The sequence below is a fragment of the Hemiscyllium ocellatum genome, chromosome 33 (assembly GCF_020745735.1).
Source record: "Hemiscyllium ocellatum isolate sHemOce1 chromosome 33, sHemOce1.pat.X.cur, whole genome shotgun sequence".
Lineage (NCBI taxonomy): Eukaryota > Metazoa > Chordata > Chondrichthyes > Orectolobiformes > Hemiscylliidae > Hemiscyllium > Hemiscyllium ocellatum.
The window spans coordinates 32,719,098-32,745,885 of record NC_083433.1 but is presented as its reverse complement, the minus strand read 5'-3'; the positions used below and the strand labels follow the sequence as shown (position 1 = coordinate 32,745,885).

The window sequence follows — 26,788 nt, the reverse complement described above, 5'->3', positions numbered from 1 at the left end:
AGCATTCCCTACACCCACTAGCCTTGCCCTTCAGCCCAACAGGAACATGCTGTCTCTGGACTTCATTTTCTCATTCTCATTTCTGAAGACTTCCTATTTCCCAGCTGTCCTTTAGCTGCATACATCTACCCCAATCAACTTTTGGAAGTTCTTGCCAAATACCACCTCAATTGGCCTTTCTCCAATTTAGAACATTAACATTTTGATCTGGTCTATCCTTTTCCATCACTAACGCAAAACTAATAGAACCACGTTCACTGGCTAAGGTTTGCATGTTCCACATATTAGAACATAGAATGTTACAGCGCAGTACAGGCCCTTCGGCCCTCGATGTTGCTCCAACCTATGAAATTAATATGATGCCCATCTAACCTACACGGTTCAATTATTATTATATGTATGCCCAATGTCCATTTAAATTACTTTAATGTCGGCAAGTCTACTACTGCTGCAGGCAGGCAGTTACACACCCCTACTACTTTGAGTAAAGAAACTACCCCTGATATCTGCCTTAAATCTGTCAACCCTCAATTTAAAGCTATGTCCCCTCATGTTAGCCTTCACTATCCGAGAAAAAAGGCTCTCACTATTCACCCGATCTAACCATCTGATTATATGCCTCAATTAAGTCACATCTCAACCTTCTTCTCTCCAATGAAAACAGCTACAGTTTCCTCAGCCTTTCCTCATAAAACCTTCCTTTCATACCAGGCAACATCCTCGTCAATCTCCTTTGAATCCTTTCCAAAGCTTCCACATCCTTCCTCTAATGCGGTGACCAGAACTGTACACAATACTCCAGGTGTGGCCTTATCAGTGTCTTATACAGCTGAAGCATGACCGCATGGCTCCGGAACTCAGCTTCCCCCCCATCCATCAACACACCATATGCCTTCTTCACAACCATATCAACCTGGGTTGCAGCTCTCAGGGATATATCCACCTAGACACAGATCTCTCTGTTCGTCTACACTGTCAAGAACTTTACCATGAGCCCAGTACTCTGCTTTCCTGTTACTTCTTCTGAAGTGAGCTACCTCACACTTTTCTGCATTAAACTCCATTTGCCACTTCTCAGCCCAGCTCTACATCTTGTCTATGTCCCTTTGTAGCCCACATCATCCTTGGGCACTATCCACAACTGTGCCTACCTGAGTGTCACCTGCAAATTTACTAACCTGTCCTTCTATGTTCACATCCAGATAATTTATAAAAATAGCGAACAGCACTGGCTCCAAATTGAATCAGAAAATTTTCTTGTAATACTTAAATTCCTCTCCCCTTAACACGATGGCAGTCCCAGTCTATGCTTGGAAAGTTAAAATCCCCTACCACAACACCCTATTATTCTTGCTGAAAACTGAGATTTCCTTACAAATTTGTTTCTCATTGCCCCACTGACTATGGAGAGTCCATAGTACAACTCCAATAGGGTGATCATCATTTTCTTATTTCTCAGTTCCAACCAAATAATAAGCATTAAGCCTTAAATTCAATGAATCCAATTCATAATTTTTAATATAGCCAATGAAGTATTGTAACTACTCACTGAATATCCTGTAGACTCTTGCAGGTCTGTATGAGGTGGCAGAGAAAAGGAGCGGATTGTTCTGTGAAGGAGTTTGCCTCCAGATCCAAATGTGTCAACGACTGCTTTGAACTGAGAGCAGAGGCAAGATCCTCAGCACAAGAATCTGAGAGATCATTATCAGCCAGTCTAGGAATCAGAGAGAGTAAAATGAGAAATGAGGATAAATCCAATGTTCCCGATGACAATAATAATGTGAAGTGTGAAGTCGAAAATGTGTTGCTGGAAAAGCGCATCAAGTCAGGCAGCATCCAAAGAACAGGAGATTCGACGTTTCAGGGATAAGCCCTTCTTCAGGAATGAGGGAAGTGTGTCCAGCAGGCTAAGATAAAAGGTAGGGAGGAGGGACTTGGGGGAGTGGCATTGGTGATGCGATAGTTGGAAGGAGGTCAAGGTGAGGTGATAGGCTGGAGTGGGGTGGGGGCGGAGAGGTCAGGAAGAAGATTGCAGGTTAGGAAGGCGGTGCTGAGTTCGAGGGATTTGACTGAGACAAGATGGGGGGAGGAGAAATGAGGAAATTGGAGAAATCTGAGTTCATCCCTTGTGGTTGGAAGGTTCCTAGGCAGAAGATGAGGCGCTCTTCCTCCAACCGTCGTGTTGTTATGGTCTGGCGATGGAGGAGTCCTTGGTGGAGTGGGAGGGGGAGTTGAAGTGTTGAGCCAAGGGGTGGTTGGGTTGGTTGGTCCGGTTGTCCCAGAGGTGTTCTCTGAAACGTTCCGCAAGTTGCCGGCCTGTCTCCCCAATATAGAGGAGGCCACATTGGGTGCAGCAGATGCAATAGATGATACGTGTGGAGGTGCAGGTGAATTTGTGGCGGATATGGAAGGATCCCTTGGGGCCTTGGAGAGAAGTAAGGGAGGAGGTATGGGCGCAAGTTTTGCATTTCTTGCGGTTGCAGGGGAAGGTGCCGGGAGTGGAGGTTGGGTTGGTGGGGGGTGTGGACCTGACGAGGGAGTCACGGAGGGAATGGTCTTTTCGGAACCACTGATGGGGGAGGGGAGGGAAATATATCCCTGGTGGTGGGGTCCGTTTGGAGGTGGCGGAAATGTCGGCGGATGATACGCTGTATATGGAGGTTGGTGGGGTGGTAGGTGAGAACCAGTGGGGTTCTGTTGTGGTTGCGGTTGGAGGGGCTCAAGGGCGGAGGAGCGGGAAGTAGAGGAGATGCGGTGGAGGGCATCGTCGATCACGTCTGGGGGGAAATTGCTGTCTTTGAAAAAGGAGGCCATCTGGGTTGTACGGTATTGGAACTGGTCCTCCTGGGAGCAGATGCGACGGAGATGAAGGAATTGGGAATATGGAATGGCGTTTTTACAGGGGGTAGGGTGGGAGGAGGTGTAGTCTAGGTAGCTGTGGGAGTCAGTAAATGTCCGTGTTGATTCGGTCACCCGAGATAGAAATGGAAAGGTCTAGGAAGGGGAGGGAGGAGTCTGAGACGGTCCAGGTGAATTTGAGGTCGGGGTAGAAGGTGTTGGTAAAGTGGATGAACTGTTCAACCTCCTTGTGGGAGCACGAGGCAGCGCTGATACAGTCATCGATGTAGCAGAGGAAAAGTTGGGGGGTAGTGCCAGTGTAGTTGCGGAATATGGACCGTTCCACATATCCTACAAAGAGGCAGGCGTAGCTGGGGCCCAAGCGGGTGCCCATGGCTACTCCTTTAGTTTGGAGGAAGTGGGAGGATTGGAAAGAGAAGTTGTTCAGGGTGAGGACCAGTTCAGTCAGTCGAAGGAGGGTTTCAATGGAAGAGTACTGGTTGGTGCGGCGAGAAAGGAAGAAGTGGAGGGCTTTGAGTCCTTCGTGATGGGGGATGGAGGTGTACAGGGACTGGATGTCCATGGTGAAGTCCTCAAGATTTGATTGAGAACTTGCACTGATCCTGCAAAATTATCAGAGTCCCATCTGCTTTCATCAGAACTGGAAAAAGAACCAACTGAAAAGGATTTAGTGACATAGAAAGAGGGGGGGAAACAGAGGGGAAAAAAAGAACAGAACAGAAGTGCACTAGTGATTAAATGAGAAGAGAATAAGGGTGCAAAATAACCTCTGCATCCTTACGTTCTTGCTCAGAGATGCTCGGAAGGATAATGGGATAGGTCAGTGGAGCAGAAAAGGAGTTGGCGCTGGTGTCGAAGATAAGGGCCATGATATCACTGGAAACTATGAAATACTGTTAACAGGATTGAAGTCAGGAGTTGTGGCGGTGTGGGCAAGGTTTGCACTAAAAACCCTTCAATTTTGCACACCAGGGGATCTTCAAGAGTCTAGTGGCTCCTGCAAACACGGAGATGAGAAAGAAAGTGCCAAATGATATCAAAGTATTTCCAATTACTATGTTTCATATAATGAGGGGGATCCAAGAGATAGTAAAGAACATTCAAAGAACAGCACCAGGGCTAACAAAGGTAGAAAAGTCTATAAAGGAGTCAGAGACATACAGCAGGGAAACAGACTCTTCAGTCCAACTCGTCCATGCCGACCAGATATCCCAAGCCAATCTAATCCCACTTGCCAGTACCTGGCCAGTATCAGTATCGCCTCAAACCCTTCCTATTCAATATACCCATCCAGATGCCTTTTAAATGTTGCAATTGTACCAGCCTCCACCACTTCCTCTGGCAGCTCATTCCATACACTTACCACCCTCTGCATGAAAAAGTTGACCCTTAGGTCTCTTTTATATCATTCCCCTTTCACCCTAAACCTATGCCCTCTAGTTCTGGACTCCCCCATCCCAGGAAAAAAAACTTTTTCTGTTTATCCAATCCATACCCTTCATGATTTTATAAACTTCCATAAGGTCACCCCACAGCCTCCCACGCTCCAGGAAAACAGCCCTAGCCTATTCAACCTCTCCGTATAGCTCAAATCTTCCAACCCTGGAAACATCCTTGTACATCTTTTCTGAACCCTTTCAAGTTTCACAACATCTTTCCAATAGGAAGGAGATCAAAATTGCACACAATATCCCAACAGTGGCCTAACCAATGCAGTCGCAACAGGACCTCCCAACTCTTGTACTCAATACCCTGACCAATAAATTACATTGAATGGATGAGACAGTCATCCTGAGTTGACATTCACCTGCATTACTGAATCCAGAGCCTCACTTGCACACATTGGAGACTGCCTTGTGTGGTGCCTTAAGCTGTTCATATTATGTAGTCTCTGCTTAACATGAACTCCAGCTCTTGACTGTTCAAAGCAGCATAGAACTCAGGGCTTTTTTCATTGTTCAAAAAATTCTCCCACTGTAGCTCCAAGTTACGCAGAACCCAACACACCAGTGAGTGGTGCGTGTATGGAATGAGCTGCCAGAGGAAGTGGTGGAGGCTGGTACAATTGCAACTTTTAAAAGGCATCGGAATGGGTATATGAATAAGAGGGGTTTGGAAGGATATGGGCTGGGTGCTGGCAAGTGGGCTTAGATTAGGTTGGGATATCTGGTCGGCATGGATGGGTTGGACCGAAGCATCTGTTTCCCTTCTGTAAATTTCTATGATGATGACGACTTTATGACTGAACTGGTGCCAAAGCTCTTGAATTGGCTGGTGTTCTTAAAGAAAACACTAATGCCACGAAGAATTAACCTGAGGTACATAAATTCAGTGCCACAGTGACTGATAATACCAATGTCATGAGGCATTTGCCACTTCCCATAGGGCTCTGTTTATCCTCCATCTCATCACGCTGTTCAATGATGGCTTCTCTTGAGAGGCACCGACTGCAGCAACAAAGCTGCCCTAATACAAGCAGGAAGCCTCTGATGGTAAAACTGTTTAGCAGGTAATGCAGTCTATGCACAAAAAGGGTCACAGTGTTCCTTACTCTAGTTTTCTGTGCTCCTTTCCCACCTAAAGGGCTTGCAGTAGTTCATGGTTAAATTATCAATCATATCGTCAGCACTCGTCAAAGCAAATAGGAACCACACAGGTACAAAGTCAAGTGTGGTGTCTGGGAGCTGCACTGTAAACAGGATAACACATGACTTGGCAAAATATAGACAATGTCTGTGTAAACAGAGGGAAAACATTTGATCAAATAAAACACATGGATGATGAAACATGAGAACTACAATGTGTAATATTGTTAATATTTGTATGAGACTTGTAAATGCCTATAATCCCGTGGAATTGGTTTTATCTTTCAGGTGATAAAATTAACTTTTCTTGCGCATGCATGAAAATAAATGATTGATATGAACCTCTGGAAACAGACAATGTCAAGCTGAGACAACAGATTTTGATGCAGTCAGCAGGTTCTCATGCCACATCTCCTAAACTATCACTGTATTGAGGCAAGTATGTATTCATTTGCCATCAGTGATTAGGCAGAGAGCTTCACCAGGCAGATATGGACAGGATCGAAAGAATCTCAATGAGGTGTCAGGACTGGACTGGTGAGGACGGAACCATGCAGGTGGGTGCAAGAGCTCAGGTCAGAAGGAGAAGGTAGATCAGGAAACTAAGACTGCATAGGCAAGTGAAATGATGGCTGCCTGAAAAAGAAATTGGAAAATGTATTTTCCAACAAAGCCAAAGGTGAATTGATGCTAATAGGGAAACTAAACCCTCATTGGTGGGCGGGTGAATGTTTGAAGCAAGACATTGCCCCTTGTTCTCCATTCCCAGAATGCAGCCTGGATTCCCAGAATGAAATTGGGATAGACAATAGAAAGAACAAAAGGTGAACACAAATTGTTTCCACGAAAACAATATTTTTAAATATAGAATGAATTAAAGAGCATCCATTATTTATTTGAATTTGGATAGATTGTGAAATGTGAAATGCCGACAAAAATTAAATGTTGCTTTTGAAAACTCAAAATGGTGAGGTGTCAAATAGGAACATTGAAGTGATGTAAGTATCTGGAATCAATTCAAAACATTTGATTTCTGTTTTAAGAATATTTTATTGAATTGTGAAAGCTCCTGAAAGCTCATGAATAAGACAGAATGGCAGTCATGAAATGCCTCAACTAGAAGACATGACATAAGCAACAAATATGCTTTGAGAACAAGGATTATTAGAGTGAAATTTAATTGAGGATATGATTTGGAATTTAAACAAGTTAGAGCAAAGGCAAGTGCAGATAGAAGGGATAAAATTCGGATTGGAATGATTAATCGTTTGGGAACTATAATAATAGTAAGCAAGATCAACAAGTCAGATACAGTTTACAGGGAACGTCCCAGAACCAGGGACCGGGGCTGGTAAATTTCCCATTTTATCTATTTTGTAGATAAATATTCATTCCTCAAAAACAATACTTCATGTACAAGTCTAATTTCAGATTTAAAAACGGTCTTCAAAATTAACCTATATACAAATATACATGGTAGTTAATGAGGCAAGATTGAGATGATTTGTATGGTTTCAGAGACAGAAACCTTAGACAAAACATAACGAAATTGACACTGAGCCAAAAGAAAGTAAGATTCAGCCTGTGAACTCTCTTCACAATTGGTCATGAATCAAAAATTCAAGATTTTGCTCTTATAGACAGAAAGGCTATATTCAATTCATCTTTCCCTTGTCTACAACTATAATTTGATGCAGATGCAATACATTATAGGATTAAATCTCAATGTCAGGAGTCCCAAAAACCACAAACAAATGCAATTTTGTCTTTCTTTGCATTCTACCCCACCACATCCATTTTATTTACTGTTATTTGACATTAATGCTATTATAGATACCAATAATATAACATGACATATAACATTATTCCTGATGACGATGATAATAAATAATGTCAGACATCCGGTGATTGTAAACAGTCTCTCTCTGGTACTTACCCCAGCCTCTCAATTTTACACTCTGGATTCTTCAGAGCTGCAGACAGTAATCTCACTCCAGAATCTCCCAATTTATTTTCACTCAGTCTAAACAGCAGGAAAAATGTATTAATATAGATTAAATTTACACTGGTAGGCTGAAAAACAGAAGCTAGTTTTGGCTTTGTATTAGTATAAAAGCATTATTAGTACAAAAGCAATTTTGCTGTATTTTTGATTGTGGATTTATGGACCAGGCCAGACCCCCTTAAAACATTTCAAGAAGGTTGCCTGTCCATAAATTTGCTAGTTGTTTTAAGCGGATGTAATGTGGATATTCCAAGAGTGATGCAGCTGGCCCAACTATTCACTTTTAAACAAAACAGAATTTATTTACAGACTACTGAATAAAACAAGCAAAAGAAAACACAAGTTAGAATAACAGCTATTTGAAAACTCGGCCACACGATATCCCCCACAACTTAACAAAGAGCTGTCCTGGTTTTCTACAATATCCTCATAAAAACACCCTTGGGCAAAAAAGGTCAATTCAAACCCAGGTTCTTATAGGAAAGATGTTAGAGAGAGGGAATCAGCGTGGGAACTGCCAAATCAGGGAGCCTTTTACCCTAGCAGCTGCAAACAGTCTGCTTGCTAAAACCAAACCAAACGAGGATAAAACCTCGTTTTATGGCAGAACTGGCCACTCCCCTTTCATTCGTACAAGTGTTTTCACAGCTCATTTCACTGACTGCTGCCTTAGGCAGTATCTGTTAGCCAAAACCAAAGTGGCTTAATCCAAAACATAGCAGAGCCTCTGCATTTTAGAACCCCTTTTGAAAAAAACAAGGACAACGTAACATTGTTAAAAGAGCAGCATCATCACAGATTGAAATAGAAAAAGGATGGCGTTAAAACTGAAAAGTTTGAAGCAATTGCAGCACTAGAAAGCAGTGACATTGCAAGTGGCACTTACACTGCTGCTTTGTCAGGAAGGATGACTGACTGGTACCACAGAGTGCGTACACAATGAGACTTAGTCTGCAGCAAGTGGCTGATTGGTTTGTGGAATTATGACCAGCTGTGGATGACAAAGGCCACAGTCTGCTAACAAATGTGAGACTGGTTCCTGGAGAGCTGAACAGCTTGTGGATGTGAACGACACTGCCAGAAGTCTTCAGATCTCTTGAAGAGGTGTGTCTCACTGCAGTAGGAAATGCTTGAAGCTCGAGGAAAGTCAGTTTATTTCTCATTACCATTTGTTGTGAGATTCTTTTTAATTAATAAGTTAGAAACTGACTGTTTCACAAATCATAAACTCTGTGCCTCCTTCAATGAGAGAAAGGTGACCCAAGAACAGCAAGTCCTGGCAAGTAAAAACATCTCAGTGAACTCAATGGAGAGTGGCTATTGCTTTATCTTCATGTTTCTTTTTGCCCTCCATCCGTAACACCATTTCCTTTATTCTACCTGTGTTTGTCTGTACGTTTGTGTGTATACGGGGAGTTCAGTAACAGTGTTAGAGTTGAAATTAGCAAAATTATACAGCAACACCAATTTCTCAAAAGTTTTAGTTCTGATATCCCTCAAATCATCTGCAAAGTAAACTAATAACCCACAAAATAATTTTATTGCTGCATCTTCAACTGTAATTCATTAGGTAACTGCAAACATTCCTTTGACATCCAATTACTGGACTCAAATACATATTAAAAGAAATAAGATGTCAGCATTGATTAAAGTAATACATATTCTTAAATCTGTTTCCTCCTTTTCTCTTTCTGCTTCCTTGTATCTTGTTTGCAAGTGTACTTGCTTGCATATGCATTTGTTCTCATTTATGCTCCTATCATCTGTTTCTAAATCAAGCTTTTTGTTTCCATCAATGCGATTTTGGCAGTTGCTTAAAAATTTCACTTCACAAACATGGATTTTTGAGGGAGATAGCATGGCCTAATTCTAGAAGGAAAATAAACTGAAACCGTTTTTGTTACAAACAGAAGTCAATGGTAAAAATAATTCAACCTTTTCTGTTCACATTAGTATCAGTCCATAATAATCAGATTTAATCTACAGAAGCTCAGTAACTGGCCCTGCCAAGTTAAATTAAACTTCTCTCATTTCGGATGTTTCTAAGTCTGGAAATTTATGACAATGACACAATTTTCCACGAATTAAATGACAAAGTAGTGAGTTAAAATCAACATCATTTTAATCTTCATCCTATTTTAGGGAGAATAATATCATTAAATTATACTAACTGCTGCTATAAAATCTATTCTGCAAATTTCATGCAAGGAAGAAATTTTATTCTGTCATTACATTGTTGAAATATCAGTTCTTTTGGTTTGTCGGGAAGCGGAGTTTGTCACTTTGTTCAGCACTCAACACACTGCATGTTTATTGCCAATGGTTGCAGTTCTTGTGAGCTTTCAAGGGAATTTCTAGGAGACCCCAACACTCCACAATGTTCATGTATGGGAGGGGACTGTCAAAAAATCCTGTTGTTTAACACTGAGAATTTTAATCAGAGACTGTCCCCCATGGGCAAGATCCTATGTCGTGGTTAATGGACGATTTTGAGCTATTTTAAAAAACAGCAAGTTCTTTTTACTGAACTGAGATGCATTGGAAGAACTAGACTTAAAAGTCATCTTACGAATTTCACAACCTAAAGCACTTTCCATTTTTGGTCAGGAACCAATGTATTATTTCTAATGACACATCAGTTGTATTCCCTCATGATCAATGCAGCTTCAGATCAAATCTTCTAAATTAGTTGTATTGTTTTTAGAATTTGTTATTCACAGAGTTGGTGTTTAAAATACTGCGTATATTTAGTGTTATAAATATGACACTTTCCCACTTCATTTCACTGGAGTTTATATTTTCATAATACTGATCTAAGTTTTAAGCTTAATATTTAATGAATCCTAGTCAGGCTTCATTATATTAAAAATTAACATCAATACTCACACAATCTCCTGGAGACTCTTGCAGGTCTGTATAAGGTGGAAGAGAAAGGGGGCAGATTCATCTGTGAAGGAGTTTGACATCAGATCCAAATGTGTCAATGACTGCTTTGTGCTGAGAGCAGAGGCATGATCCTTGGCACAAGAATCTGTGAGGCCATTATGACTCAGTCTGGGGATCAGAGAGTATAAAATGAGAACTGAAGGTAAATCCACTCTTGATGAACTTGAAGCCTTTAGATTTCACATGATTACATTCTTATTAGATGTCACCTTGCTGTATAGACATTTTAAAATTAATTGAGAGAACACATGACAAAAATTCCCTTCACTTTTGCACACCACTGTCTTCAAGAGTTCACTGGCTCCTGCAAACAGTGAGAAAAAGAAAGAAAGTGCCAAATGACAAAACGTTTCTAGTTACTGTATTCCATATTGTCGTGGGTCCACAAGATAGTAAAGACATTCAAACAACAGCACTAAGGCTAACAAAGGAAGAAAATCTTTTTCTACATTTAATGGATGCAAGGGTCAGCCTCAGTTGAAATACACCTGCACGACAGAATCTTGAGCCTCACTTGCACACATCTGACATTGCCTTGTCTGTGATCCCTGAGGCTCCTAATTATGTTGTGTCTGGTTAATATGGACTCTCACTCCTGATTGTTCAGAAGGGAAAGAACTCAGGGTTTTCCTCACTGATCAAAACTTCTCCCCACTGTGGTTCCAAGTTACACATACCACAGCACACAGGACTTGTGCTAGGTGTATCACCCCTCTGCATGTGTTCCACACAGGTACACCATGGCTCAAGTACTCTTCGCAGGAGTATATCTTGCTTTTGCTTATTCTTTTATGCATCTCTGGCATTTGTTGCCCAGCCTAATTGTCCTTGAGTATGTATTTGTGAGCAAACTTGGCTTGCTGCTGCCCATCTGGTGTACATACATCCACAATGCTGTTCATAAGGAATTTTTGATCCAGTGACAGCAAGGGAGCAGTGATATGGGTCCATGCCAGGATGGTGTGTAGCTTGGAGGGAACTTGCAGATCATGCTGCCTTCATCTGTTTGCATTTAATCTTCCAGGGTGTAAAGGATTTGCGAGATATCAATGTCCCAACTGGACGAAATGCTGATGAATTACAGCATGCATCTTCCATACAGTTCACAAAGCTAGCAGTGTGCTATGGTGATGGAGTGAGTGGATTCCTTTGTTCCCTGGAAGAGGTTGAGCTGTAAGTGTTGTTAGACCAACACAGATCCAGACAAGTGAGCAGCAATCCATCATCCTCCTGTCTGGAGCCTCGTGGACATGCTTTGGGCTAGTTCAGTGACATTTCTATTAAACTACCAACTCCTGTCATCCAGTACTAAGGCTTAATGGCGAAGAGCGATGCTGAAAAAAGTCAAGCATCAAGAATTGCCACAATTTGTAGGTATTGTGGAGGTTTGCACAGTCAAGAAGGATTTGTTGATGGTGGTCACAGATGAGTTCTAATTTGAGACTGAAAATAATTCCTACTAAAGGAGGCTGCTGTATGCTCTATGAAAGCTGTCGGATGGATACATGCATGCAGTCAATAGTAAACAGCAAAAGCTATGGGTCCTTACAGCATGCCGACAATAATTCTGAAGAGGTGTACTCCAGAACTTGTTGTATGCCTCGCCAATCTATTCCAATATAGTTACAACGTTGGAACCTAACCCAGCTCAAGGAAAATTGCCCAAGTATAACCTTGTATGTATAAAGCAGGAGAAACCCTCATCACTCCAACCTACTAGTAATAGCACTATTGATGACATCACTAGTACAAGCCCTGATCAGCTCTCAGTGACACCCAGTTTGGGTTCTGCCAGGGCCACTCAGCTCATGATCTCATTACAGCCTTGGCTCAAACATGGACAAAACAGCCCAATTCCAGAGGTGAAGTGAAAGTGACAGCCCTCAGTATTAAGATCGCATTTGACTGAATGGAGCACCATTGAGCCTGAACACAGCTAGAATGATTGGGAATCTCCGCTAGTAGCAGTACCATCTGGCGCACAGGAAAATGGTATGGTTACTGAAGGTCAGTCATCCAGCTCCAGCTTATCTCTGCAGGAGTTCCTCAGAGAGGTGCCCTTGGCCCAACTCTCTTTAGCTGCTTCATCAATGACCTCCCTTGCGTCGCAAGGTCAGAAACGGGGACATTCGCCGATGACGTCACAATGTTCAGCACCATTCGCAACTCTTCATATACTGAAACAGTCCATGTTCAACTGCACAATATCCAGGATAGGGCTAACAAGTGGCAAGTAATTCACGCAGAATTCACCAGGCAATGTCCATCTCCAACAAAAGACCATATAAACACTGGCCCTTGACATTCAATGGTGTCACTCTCTATCAACATCCCAGGTTGTTGCCCTTGTCCAGAAATTCAATAAGGTTAACCATGTAAATACAGTGGCTACAAGGGCAGGTCACAGGCTAGGAAAAGTACAGCAATCAACACCCAACTCCCCAAAGCCTTTCCACTATCTCTAAGGGCACAAGTCAGGAGTGTGATGGAATACACCCGACTTGCCTGGATGGGTGCAGCTCCAACAACACAAGAAACTCAACACCATCCAGGACAAAGCAACCCATTTGAATAGCACCACCTGCACAAATGTGTACTCCCTCCCCCATCAACCAGAAGGACAAGATCTGAAGTCACACTACACAAGATTATAGTCCAAGAGGTTTATTTGAAATCACAAGCTCTTGGAATGTTGCTCCTTCATCAGATGAAGTGACAAAGAAGCAGCGCTTTGAAAGCTTGTGATTTCAAATAAGCCTGTTGGACTATAACCTGATGTCGTGTGACCTCTAACACTTTATAGCATCAGTTTATATTACTGATAAGATACATGGCAGAAATTTGCAAGATACGTGGACGGCACCTTCCACATCTATGATCACTTCCATCTAGAAGGACAAGGGCAGCAGATACTTGGGAACCCCCCCCCCCCCATTACCTGCAAGTACCCCTCCAAGACATTCACCATCCTGATATGGAAATATATTACCATTCTCACAGTGTCACTGGGTCAAACTCCTGGCATTCCCTCCATAATAGCATTGTGGATCTACCTATAGGGCATGATAGAAGGTCAAGGCAGAAGCTCATCACACCCTTCTCAAGGGCAACTGGTGCTGGTCCAGCCAGCAACATCTCCATCCCTGTATCTGTGGTAATCCAATGAAGCCCCTGAGCCCTACAGCCTAACTGACTGAACTGTTGTTGAATTACTTGTATTACTATAATTACTTGTCGAATTACTAGTGCGCTTAAAGAAAACACTGATGTCATGAAGATCCACAGATTGAGAATTACAACAAACATCTGCACAAGATCTTTGGAATTAATATGAGCTCTGGAAATTCAGTACCACAGTGACTGGTAATATCAATTGGCATGAGGCATTCGCCACTTCCCAGAAGGCTCCATTTATCCTCCATCATATCTCGCTGTTCAATAATGGCTTTTCTGGAGAGGCACTGCCTCCAGCAACAAAGCTGCCCGAATACAGGCAGGAAGCCTGATGGTAAACATATTTAATGATTAATGTAGTCTATGCACAAAAGGGTGCTTTCCTGTGTCGCCTTTTCTGTGCTCCTTTCCCATCCAAAGGAATTATGGCTAGTTAAGAGCTACTTTTCAATCATATTGTCAGTAATAGTCAAAGCAAATGGTAGCCACAGAGGTAAAAAGACAAGCATGGTGTGCAGACGTTGCACTGTCAGCAGGATAGCATATGCCTTGGGCAAAATATAGACAGTGACTATGTAAATGGGGGCAGGAGATTACATAATACACATGGATGATGAAAATGAGAACAACAATATGTAAGATTGTAATATTAAAATGAAGCGCGTCTGTGTCTATAATACTGGTTTTACACCTCAACAATAAGACTAGCTCTCCTTGTGAATGTATGAAAATAAAATGACCATGTATCTGTCACCTGAGTTTCCTACCAATTTGCTGAGTTGATTCTGGTGGAGCCAGGACGATCTCAGGCCACATCACCAGAACCATCACTGCACTGAGACAAGTATGTTTTCATTCACCACCAGTGGTCATGGTAGAAAGCTGCAGCAAAGAGTTAGGGACGAGGCCCAAAGAATGTCATGTAAATTCAGGATAGGCCAGGTCAGGATGGAACCAAGTAAGTAACCGAGTGGGACAGACAAAAATCCAAAGATAGAGGGCAGATCCTTCAGGAGTTGCAAGCAGATGAGTGAGGCCAAAATAGGTTAGGAATCTTGCAAAGACACCTGCCTTGAAGAAGTTTTCCTCCTCTCTCTACAAGAATCTCGGAGTCCCTCTCCCACTGCAACTCCCAGGTCATTTCCTCACCTATTGTACTCTATGCTACTTTCTCCCCACCCCCACCCTCCTCTCATTTATCTCTCCACCCTTCAGGTTCTCTGCCTGTATTTCTGATGAAGGGCTTTTGCCAGAAACGTCGATTTTCCTGCACCTCGGATGCTGCCTGAACTGCTGTGCTTTTCCAGCACCATTCTAATCTAGACTCTGGTTTCCAGCATCTGCAGTGATTGTTTTTCCCTAGGAAACTAAGACCGCACAGGCAGGTGAAATAATTGCCGCCTGGAGAGAAATTGGAAGGTGAATTTTAAAACATGAAACAGATTTGTTGGTGCTAAAAAGGAAGCTATGACCTCATTGGTGGACTGGCTACTGTTTGAAGCAAGACACTTTCCCATGCTCTCCATTCCCACAATGCAGTCTGGGATGGAGAATATAAAGAAAAACAGACGAATCTCTGAAAACAATTTTATTTAAAAAGAAATTGAATTTAGAAACATTTTGAAATATGAAATGCTTACAGAAATTAATAAGTTTCTTTTGGAAAACCCAAATGTAAAGAAGGAACATTCAAGTAATGTTTATGCCTGGAATCAAATAGAAATGTTTGATTGGTGTTTTACAATCCAAAGAAGTATTCTTACAATATTCTTGAAGGCTCCCTAAGACTCATGAATAAGACAGATCGGCAGTCTTAATGCCAGGAATTAAGAATTCGAAACAGTTTCTGTTTGAGAGTGAAGTGATTTGGTGTTGCTGCTACCAGCGAGACAGAGACAATAATCATCACATCTTCAAGTGTGGTGGACAGAAGAAATAACACAGTGCAATGACCTGTACCCTACATTTTGATTTTGTTTTCAATATGCTACAACACTCATCAGATACTAACAGACAGTCAGTGTGCTCTTGGGTAGTTACATGATGGTAAGGTAACATGGAGTTGGGGGGAGGTGGGTAGGTACATCTAGAACTTGAGACTGTAATTAAGGAATTAGAAGAATCTGCCAGAGGACCATGAGAGGCTAGAGCCATAATGATTAAAGCACAAACAGAAGGGAGCAGACTCTGTTCAGTTAGGGAACTGATCGGCAAATGTGGCACAAAGCAAGAGCCTCAAAAGGTCCCAAGCAACAAATGACAGCAGCAGAATCAAATTTGATCAAGTGCAAACAGTCGATTTTAAGAAGGGATATGGAAGAGGAGGAAAGAAAAAAAATTGGGAAAAGCAAGGAACAGCAAGAAGGCACTGAAGATTCATGGAAGACAGGCACATTGAGGAGGAAGGGCATATACTTGTGGTGGCAAAGATTGGGAAAACACAGTGCTTTGCTGTCAGTGCGTGGTGTGTGCTCAGTATTGTTATGAAGTTGAAGGTATGCGCTGTAAGAGAGAGTGAAAGCTGTTTTGCACGGAGCTTCCAGGTACCTGTCATGTGACTGACTAGCAGTCCCAGTGAATTTTAATACAGGGTTTTATGGGAAGAGTATAATGTTATAGAATGGGAAGCAGATAAACATTTAAGGGAAAGGAGGCTTAGAGTTGTAGACAATTGTTTTTTAGAGTTCACTTGTGCAGTTAAAGAATAAATTGTTTTTTTTAAAAGATAGTAGACTTTGGGAGTGTTTCTGTCACTTATACTTTAACAGATTAGGAGGCAAGGTGAGCTTTTCTGGGTGTTCACTTTAATTAGCAGGAGCACACCGCTGTGTCGTCACAGTTTGGGAACTCGGGTCCAAGATTTTGACAGGTTTAGATAGATCCAGTCTGAGATTTGGACAAATTTAAACGGATTTGGGGTACGAAAGATCCTAGCAGATTTAAACACTTGCCGATTAGTGTCCTAGATCTTTTAGAAAAACATAGGTGAGACAATTTATATAATTTTGGTAACTTGTGGTTGGTTAAATTAAAAGTGGCTCTTAAGATTGCTAAAGAGGTTCTGGGGTCTGAAGATGATTCCCAAATTTGCTAAGAATCTTTCGAAGGATCGAAAAAGATCATTCCTTTAGAATTAGCAAAGAGGTTAGAATTGGGTTTAACCAAGACAAAAGTAAAGCAAAAATAGTAAAGGAGTTGGTCAATCACTTAGGTGTGTCAGAGAAACAGACAAATGCAGTAGAGTTCAAAAAACCTAACTTACAATTACTAGTGTGGAAACAGGCCCTTCGGTCCAACAAGACCCTCTGAAGAGTAACCCACCCAGACCCACTTCCCTCTGACTAATGCATCTCTCACTATGGGCAATTTACCACCCCCAATTCCCCTAACCTGCACATCTTTGGACTGTGGGGGGGAAAATTGGAGCACCCGGAGGAAAACCACGCAGACAAGGGGAGAATGTGCAAACTCCACACAGACAGTCGTCTGAGACTGGAATTGAACCTGGGACCCTGGTGCTGTGAGGCATCAGTGTTAACCACTTAGCCACCATGAGTTAGAAGATAAATAAAGAGAGAGAGGAAAAATAAAGAGATAGAAGGCTCTTAGCTAGGCAAGGAGAAAGAGAGATAGAGAGAAATGAAAGAGAAAAGGAGAGAGAATTTGAACCTCAGACCTTACGACTTAGTCAGGAAAGTCAAGTTAACAGGACGGAGATGAAGACAGAAGATAGCGATATATACAAAAATGTTACAACACTGCCACAATTTGATCAGAAAGATGAAGAAACCTTCTTTATTTCATTTGAAGAATTGGCTAGGCAGATGGAGTGGTCAGAGGACTTGTGAGTAATGCTAGTTCAGACTAAGCCGGTGGGCTGAACTAGTGAGGTATAGGCAGTGCTGTCATCTGAGGAGTCAAGCAATTATGAAGGTATCAAACAGGCTATTTTGAGTACATATGAATTGGTACCAGAAGCATATAGACAGCGGTTCAGAAACATAAAGAAGGAACCAAGTTGAGTTGAAAGACTTAAACATAGCAATTTTGTTAGATGGATGCGGGACTAAAAAAGACCGGAGGCATGACGAGAGATTCTTCTGCTGAAGCAGTTTAAAAACTCACTTCCAGGGATGATAAGAATTCATGGGGAAGAACAGAAAGTTTAAGAAGTGGGAACAACAGCAGAGGTGGCACATGAATATACATTGGTACATACGGCAAAATTTAGCTTCCGGCAAGAACTTCATCCTGTGAGGGATAGATATTGGGAGAGGGGGAGATCCTACGTGCCAAACAAAGAGTAGAGTAGAGTACACTGGTAACAGTTTACCACAGGTGAAAAAAGAACCCCAAGAGTGTGGACAGGAGTTAAAAGACTTGGGTGTCTTCACTGTAATAGAGTGGGACACAAAACATTTCAGTGCTGGTGGTTTAAGGTGGGTACTAGGAAAAGGTGCTTTCACTGCCAAAAGGTGGGACATGTAAAGACACAGTGCTGGCTGTTGAAGAAAGGCACTGTGGGAAAAGACGTGGCAGGAGCAGCTAAGCCAGTGGCATTAGCGAAAGTAATAAAGGAGACCCAAAAAAAGTCGAGGAGCTGCAGGAGAGTGCACAGCCTCAGCAGGGACTGGCTATGGAGTTAGTGCCGGATCTCGATAAAGAATGCGCCTCTGTGAGTAAAGAGAAGGGAAAGCATTTAGAGAGACAGAATCTAATCAATCTCCAAAAGCAAGACATGAGCGTATTGGCCAAGGAGCTACACCAAACACTAAACACTGACAAGATGACTCACGCCACTCCATCCACTCCACCTAAGAATTCCTGAAGACCAAAGGCTCCAAGATAGAAAAGGGTGAAATAATGGTCTCCTTTGATGTAACAGCCCTGTTCACATTGATCAACATCAACCTGGCCAAGGAACACTGACTATGCTATTAGTAGAACCAAAGACACATGCACCAAACACCACTTCATCACGAAAAGGACAATAGATCACCTTCAACATTAAAACCTACAGACAAACCAACAGAACACCCATGGGATCTCCAATATCAGAGTTCTTAGCAAAGACAGTATTGCAAAGACTCAAACAAACAGCTCTGCCAACCATCCAACCCCAACTTTGGGTTCGCTATGTGGATGAATCCTTTGTCATCATTAAACAAAACAAATTAGAGGAAACCTTCAAGAACATCAAGTATAATACCCTTACTGGCATAACATTCACTAAAGAAGAGGAAAACAACTACAAACTGCCATTCCTAGATATCACCGTAGAGCAAAAAGCCAATGAGGAGCTTCAAACCAGCATCTACAGGAAAACATCACATAAGGACCAAATACTGAATTACGGAAGCAATCATCCCAACACCCACAAATGGAGCTGTATTAAAACATTATTTCAACAACACACTGCAGCACAGAAGAACTATGCAGAGCAAAGAAAAATCACCAATACAGTGTTCAAAAAGAACGGGTACCAATGAACACAGTCCACTGATTTCTCAGCAACAAACCCCAACAAGCAGACAAAACACGTCCAGAAACTCTTGCCACTCTTCCCTACATCAAAGACCTCTTGGCATCATTGTAGCCCACTAAAACAACAGCTAATGAACTTGAGAGACTAGATACAGACACTTAATACTAATGTTATTTACAAAATACCATGCAAGAACTGTAACAAATACTACATTGGACAAACAGGCAGAAAACTAGCCATCAGTATTCATGAACATCAACTAGACATGAACCCACTCCCCCCCCACCCTCCCCACCCCCAACCACCTCCACCCCACCCCCACCTCTCATTAGTATCCTTACACATGGATGAGGAAGGACACCCTTCGCCTGGGACAACACATCCATCCGAGGACAAGCCAAAGAGAGAGAGAGACACACACGAGAATTCCTAGGAGCATTGCATTCCAACCAGAATGCTACCAACAAACACATTGACTTGGATCCCATTTACCACCTCCTGAGAAAAAGAACACGGAATGATGTTACCACAAGAAATGATATTACCAACCCAAGGAAACCTAAACACAAATAGAAATCAGGCCATACCACCAGTGCTTCATCTGGAGGCTCACTGACGATGTTACCTAGTATGGTGACGAAACATCTGAAAACAAACATTTCAGCTCACCGAGCAAATCTACATCCAGAACCTCAACCTGACCGACAAATCTTCTCAAAACCCAATGAACGTATTTGCACCCTTGCTGCCGTGTTAGCTGAGAGAGTGTAATTTGTGGGATAGATGGACAGAAATACAGCATTCCCCTGCCTAAGATCAGGAGTGCCAACCCAAGACTGGGGAAGTATCCATAGGAGTAATTGACAAGAGTGTCAGTTCCAGGAATTCAGTTCTTGGGAATGATTTCGCAGCATCCAAGGTAGAAACAGCACCCCTTGTTGCAGAAAAGCCCAAGGAAGACATGGGAACTGAGGAGTTTTAAAAAACCCAGATATTTTCCCAGATAGTAACCAGATCCCACTATCAAAGTCACAGCATAAGACAAAAGCTAAAGAGACAGATGAAGGAGTTGAGGTTCAGTTAGTGGACCCCCTGTTTAATGTAATGGTGCAGGAAAAACCTATACAGTCAGAGGGTCAGACAGAAGTGTTTCGTCCTGAAAAGCTAAGGGACTTGCAACAGACAAGAAAATAAAAGATAAACATGTTGATGCATACTCAGAAAAGGAGGCAGAGGATACTCCTGAGGGTTATTATCTTAAAGATAGAATCCGAAGACAAAAATGGAGACCACGGCAGATAAGTGCAGAGGAGAAATGGGCAGAAGTGCACCAGATTGTTTGCCAGTAGCATAAAGACAGGAAGTGTTCTGGGTCGCACATGAACTACCTGTAGAACATCATCTTGGTATACGGAAACTCAGGCTAAGGTACAAAAGCTTTTCTAATGGCCTGGACTGCACAAGGATGTAGTGCTCCAGAGATCATCATAGAATAGTGCAGGGCAATAGGCCCTTCGGTCCTCAATGTTGTGTCAAACGGTGGAACCAATCTGAAACCTATCTATCCCATTTTCATCCATATGTTTATCCAATGATCATTTAAATGCCCGTAAAGTTGGCAAGTCTACTACTGTTGCAGGCAGAGCATTCCACGCCTCTACTACACTCTGAGTAAAGGAACTACCTCTGACATCTGTCCTTTATCTATCACTCCTTAATTTAAAGCTACGTCCCCTCATGCTAGCCATCACAATCCCAGGAAAAATGGCTATCACTGTCCACCCTATCTAACCCTCTGATTATCTAAAATGTCTTAATTAAGTTACCTCTCAGCCTTCTTCTCTCTAATGAAAACAGCCTCATATTCCTCAGCCTTTCTTCACAAGACCTTCCCTCCATACCAAGCAACATCCGAGTAGATCACCTCTGAACCCTTTCCAAAGCTTCCATATCCTTCCATAATATGGTGACTAGAACTGTACGCAATACTACAAGTGTGACTGCACCAAAGTTTTGTACAGCTGCAATGTGACCTCATGGCCCTGAAACTCAATCCCTCTCTCAATAAAAGCAAACACACCGTATGACTTCTTAACAACCCTATCAACCTAGGAGGCAACTTTCAGGGATCTATGCACATGGACACCGAGATCCCTATGCTCATCTACACTACCAATAATCTTACCATTAGCCCAATACTCTTTGTTCCTTTTGCTCCTTCCAAAGTGAATCACCTGACACTTTTCCACATTAAACTTCATTTGCCACCTCTCAGCCCAGCATTATGTCTCCCTGTAACCTGCAACATCTTTCCACACTGTCCAGAACTCCACTGATCTCAGTGTCATCCACAAATTTACTAACCCATTCCCATCAACCACAACCCTCTGTCTTCTTTCAGCTCACCAATTTCTGATCCAAACCGCAAAATCACCCTCAATCCCATGCCTCTGTATTTTGTGCAATAGCCTACCGTGGTGAATCTTTTCAAATGCCTTACTGAAATCCATACATATCACATTAACTGCTTTATCCTCATCCACCTTGTTGGTTACCATCTCAACGAACTCAATAAGGTATGTAAGGCACAACCTAACCTTCACAAAATCGTGACCTAATCAACTTATTCCTCTCTAGATGATTATAAACTCTACCTCTTATAGCATTTTCCAACACTTTACCCAAAACTAAAGTAAGGCTCATTGGTTTATAATTACCAGGGTTGTCACTACTCCCCTTCTGAACAAGGGGACAGCATTTGCTATCCTCCAGTCTCCTGGCACTATTACTGTAGACAATGATGACAAAGATCAAAGCCAAAGGCTCTGCAATCTCCTCCCTGGTCTCCCAGAGAATCCCAAGCTAAATGCCATATGGCCCAGGGGACTTCTCTATTTTCATATTTCCCAGAATTGCTAAAACCTCCTTGTGAACCTCAATCCCATCTAGTCTAGTAGCTTGTACCTCAGTATTCTCCTCAACAATATTGCCTTTTCCAGTATGAAAACCAACAAAAAATATTCATTTAGTTCTCCTATCTCCTCGGACTCCATGTACAACTTCCCATTACTGTCCTTGATTGGCCCTAATCTTACTCTCGTCATTCTTTTATTCTGAATATACCTAGAGAAAGCTTTACGGGTTTCCTTGATCCTATCAGCCAACAACTTCTCATGTCTCCTCCTGGCTCTTCTTAGTTCTCTCTTTAGGTCTTTCCTGGTAAGCTTGTAACTGTCAAGCGCCCTAACTGAGCCTTCACGTCTCATCCTAACATAAGCGTTCCTCCTCCTCTTGATAACAGATTCAACTTATTTAGTAAATGATGGCTCCTTCACTTGACCACTTCCTCCCTGCCTGACAGGTACATAATTATCAAGGATTTACAGTAGCTGGTACTTGAATAAGCTCCACATTTCAACCCGCCCATTCCCCACACTTTCCTTCCCCATTCTAAACGTCCTAAATCTTGCCTAATCACATCATAATTGCCTTTCCCTCCCTGTTAAAACTCTTGTGATATTACCTATCCCTTTCCATCACTAAAGTAAACATAACTTAATTGTGGTCACTAACACCAAAGTGTTCATCTACCTCCAAGTCTGACACCTGGCCAGGTTCATTCCCCAGTACCAAATCCAATGTGGCCTCACCCTTTGTTGGCCTATCTTCATACTGAGTCAGAGAACCCTCCTTCACACATTGGACAAAAACTGACTCATGTGAACTACTCAAGCTATAGTATTTCCTGCCAATATTTGGAAAATTAAATATCCCATAATGACTACCCTGTTACTCTCACTCCTATCCAGAATCATCTTTGATTTCCTTTCCTCTACATCTTGAACTATTCAGAGGCCAATAGAAAACTCCCAACAAGGTGACCTCTTCTTTCCTGGTTCAAACCTCAGCCCATACCACCTCAGTAGATGAGTCCTCAAACATCCTTTCTGCAACCCTAATACTGTCCTTGTCTAACAATGCCACACCTCCCCATCTTTTACCATCTTCTTTGTTCTAAACCCCAGAATCTGCAACAGCCATTCCTGTCTCTGTTCTATCCACATCTCCAAAATTGCACAACATCGAAGCCCCAGGTACCAAGCCATGCTGCAAGTTCACCCATCTTATTCTGGATGCTCCTGGCGTTGAAATAGACACACTGCAAACCACCTTCCTGCTTGCTGGTGCAAACTTGCGACCTTAAACCATATTTGTGACCACACTACTCTCAACCTCCTGGACATTGGAGCGACAATTTAAGTTCCCATCCCACGGCTGAATTAGCTTAAACCTTCTCAAAGGGCATTAGCAAATTTCCACAAAGGATATTGGTATCCCTCTGATTCAGGTGTAGACCATCCTGTTTGTAGAGGTTCCAGCTATCCCAGAATGAGCCCCAATTATCCAGGTATCCAAAATACACTCTCCTGCACCATCCCTGTAGCCGTGTTCAACTCTTCTTTCTCCCTATTCCTCGCCTTGCTGGCACATGGCATGGGCAACAAACCAGAAATAACAACTCTTTGTTTTAGCTCTAAGCTTCCACCCTCGCTCCATGAATTTCTGCCTTAAATGCCCATCACTTTTCCTACCTATGTAGACCACGACTTGGGGATGGTCCCCCTCCCCCTGGGACATGGGAGGCAACCCACCAACTGTGAGTCTCTCTGATTCCCACAGGTATCTGTCCCCCTAACTATGGAGTCCCCAGTGACTAATGCTCTGCTCCTCTTCCACCTTCCCGTCTGAGCAACAGGGACAGACTTCGTGCTAGAGACCTGTATCCCATGGCTTACCCCGGTAAGTCATCCTCCCCAACAATATCCGACTTGTTATTGAAGGGAATGGCTACAGGAGTTCCCTACACTGTCTGCCAGTTCCCTTTCTGTCTCCTGACAGTAACCCATCTGCCTTTTTCTTGTACCTGAGGTGTGACTACCTCCCAACCTCTTTTAATAACCCCCTCCGCCTCCCGAATGATCCAAAACTCATCCAGCTTCAGTTCCCTAATGTAGTTTGTGCGGAGCTAGAGCTGGGTGCACTTCCAATGGACCAAGTCAGAACTGCATTACAATGCTACTGTAAAGACATTTGTGCTCAGTGACAGAGACCAAGCTGATGGATCAGACCGGATTAACTCTTGGGCTCAGTGACTGCGTGCTGTCCAGATGCTCACAGCATCTTTGCTTTGCCTTGCCTTTAAGCACTTTTTCCCCTTTAAGCAAAGATACCAAGCCTAGAGTACTACTGACTGCCCTGTTGTTTAGAGCAGAAGTAAAGCAAGGAAATGTGTGTGCCAACTGTACACAGTCATAGGAGAATCCAGGGCAGCCTCTGATATCAGTCCAGAAGCTGGGACACTGTCAGACAGCCGCTTGGGGTGGTCAGTCAGGATCCTCTCCTCATAAGGGAGAAAGAGCTGAATATTGGGCAGTCCACCACCTGTCTTGACTCTCTCTGCCTTATTGTGGGCAATCTTCTGCTGAAATAAGGAAAAGGGATAGATTAAGGGAAATGGTAGTGGGTGACACGGCTGTCACAGCTAACGATGGTGGGAAAAATGTGGTGTGGCCTTCTGAGTAGGCAGCACAGAGGCCATGCAGGGTTAAGGATGTGGGTGGGTGGATGGGGGGGTAAACTGGGTGAGTAAGGGAAGATGGAACAGTATGTACCAGGATGGGTGTGAGGTACATGCAGCAGCAGAGACAGTGTGAGTATGAGGTAGCAGAAGTAGATTCTGTAATTTACTGTGGTGGATTCGAGAAAATCATTGTCCTTCCCCCTAGAGTGCAGGGCTTTCTTCCAGGCGGCTGAGACCATACTGCTCCAGGTAGCATCCTCAGACCAGGCTCACAGGGTCTGGTGTTGTGGCCTATTCTGTTAGTTCTAGAAGAAGAGGAGGGCCCCCTTCAGGATAACATGATTCAGTAGGACCTCCAGTCGCCTAAGTGTAGAGCAGGATGCCGAATTTCCCCATTTCAGCTATGTCAGTGATAAATATCAGGCTCCATGAAGGGTAGTTCTGGACTGATACCGTTTGTCTGGATGCACAATTACTTTTTTTTTAAAAATGCACCAGGGATTCTGGACTATTCTAGGATATGTGAGCAGTAGTGGGTGAGGAATAGATGAGAGGGGCACTGGAGGAGCAGGTTAGGTAGTAAATAAAGATGATAACACAAGAAAACAAGATCTCAGGGATAGAAACCAATTACTGAAACATGATAAAATTGACAGTGAGCCAGAGTAAAAAATGAGGTCTGCAGATGCTGGAGATCACAGCTGCAAATGTGTTGCTGGTCAAAGCACAGCAGGTTAGGCAGCATCTCAGGAATAGAGAATTCGACGTTTCGAGCATAAGCCCTTCATCAGGAATAAGAGAGAGAGAGCCAAGCCGGCTGAGATAAAAGGTAGGGAGGAGGGACTAGGGGGAGGGGCGATGGAGGTGGGATAGGTGGAAGGAGGTCAAGGTGAGGGTGATAGGCCGGAGTGGGGTGGGGGCGGAGAGGTCAGGAAGAGGATTGCAGGTTAGGAGGGCGGTGCTGAGTTGAGGGAACCGACTGAGACAAGGTGGGGGGAGGGGAAATGAGGAAGCTGGAGAAATCTGAATTCATACCTTGTGGTTGGAGGGTTCCCAGGCGGAAGATGAGGCGCTCCTCCTCCAGCCGTCGTGTAGTTGTGTTCTGCCGGTGGAGGAGTCCAAGGACCTGCATGTCCTCGGTGGAGTGGGAGGGGGAGTTAAAGTGTTGAGCCACGGGGTGATAGGGTTGGTTGGTTCGGGCGGCCCAGAGGTGTTCTCTGAAGCGTTCCGCAAGTAAGCGGCCTGTCTCACCAATATAGAGGAGGCCACATCGGGTGCAGCGGATGCAATAGATGATGTGTGTGGAGGTACAGGTGAACTTGTGGCGGATATGGAAGGATCCCTTGGGGCCTTGGAGGGAAGTGAGTGTGGAGGTGTGGGCGCAAGTTTTACATTTCCTGCGGTTGCAGGGGAAGGTGCCGGGGGTGGAGGTTGGGTTGGTGGGGGGTGTGGATCTGACAAGGGAGTCACGAAGGGAGTGGTCCTTGCGGAACGCTGATAGGGGGGGGGAGGGAAATATATCCTTGGTGGTGGGGTCCGTTTGGAGGTGGCGGAAATGGCGGCGGATAATACGTTGTATGCGCAGGTTGGTGGGGTGGTAGGTGAGAACCAGTGGAGTTCTGTCTTGGTGGCGGTTGGAGGAGCGGGGCTCAAGGGCGGAGGAGCGGGAAGTGGAGGAGATGCGGTGGAGGGCATCGTCGATCACGTCTGGGGGGAATCTGCGGTCCTTGAAGAAGGAGGCCATCTGGGTTGTGCGGTGTTGGAATTGGTCCTCCTGGGAGCAGATGCGGCGGAGACGAAGGAATTGGGAATATGGGATGGCGTTTTTACAGGGGGCAGGGTGGGAGGAGGTGTAGTCCAGGTAGCTGTGGGAGTCAGTCGGTTTATAATAGATGTCTGTGTTTCACCTCTGCAACTGATTTTGATGCAAATATAACAACAGTGTGGTCTATTCTGGAATATCATGTGTTCCTATAACCACCAAAAAATGCAATGTTCTCTTTTTTTTACATTCTTCCCCATGTCCATTTTCACTACCTGATATCACTGTCTCTACCCATAATGTATATTACAGCTAGCAGTATTCCTGATGATGACAATAATACACAATGTCAGACATCCAGTTTTTGTAAATAGTCTCTCACTCAGGT

The 26,788-nt window shown here is 43.3% G+C and overlaps 1 protein-coding gene across 1 annotated transcript in view; it reads right to left on the bottom strand.

The window, feature by feature from the left end:
* Nucleotides 1–1,629: 1,629 nt before the first annotated feature.
* The window catches only part of LOC132831448 (NACHT, LRR and PYD domains-containing protein 3-like), a gene marked incomplete at its 3' end in the record, with an annotated part of 45,878 nt that continues 20,719 nt past the window's right edge, over nucleotides 1,630–26,788 (bottom strand). The window contains exons 8-10 of the mRNA XM_060849606.1: nucleotides 10,339–10,506; nucleotides 7,384–7,470; nucleotides 1,630–1,717 (exon numbers count right to left, since the gene is read on the bottom strand). Of these exons, the coding sequence (XP_060705589.1) occupies nucleotides 1,630–1,717; nucleotides 7,384–7,470; nucleotides 10,339–10,506 (343 nt within the window). The remainder of the gene's footprint in view (nucleotides 1,718–7,383; nucleotides 7,471–10,338; nucleotides 10,507–26,788) is intronic.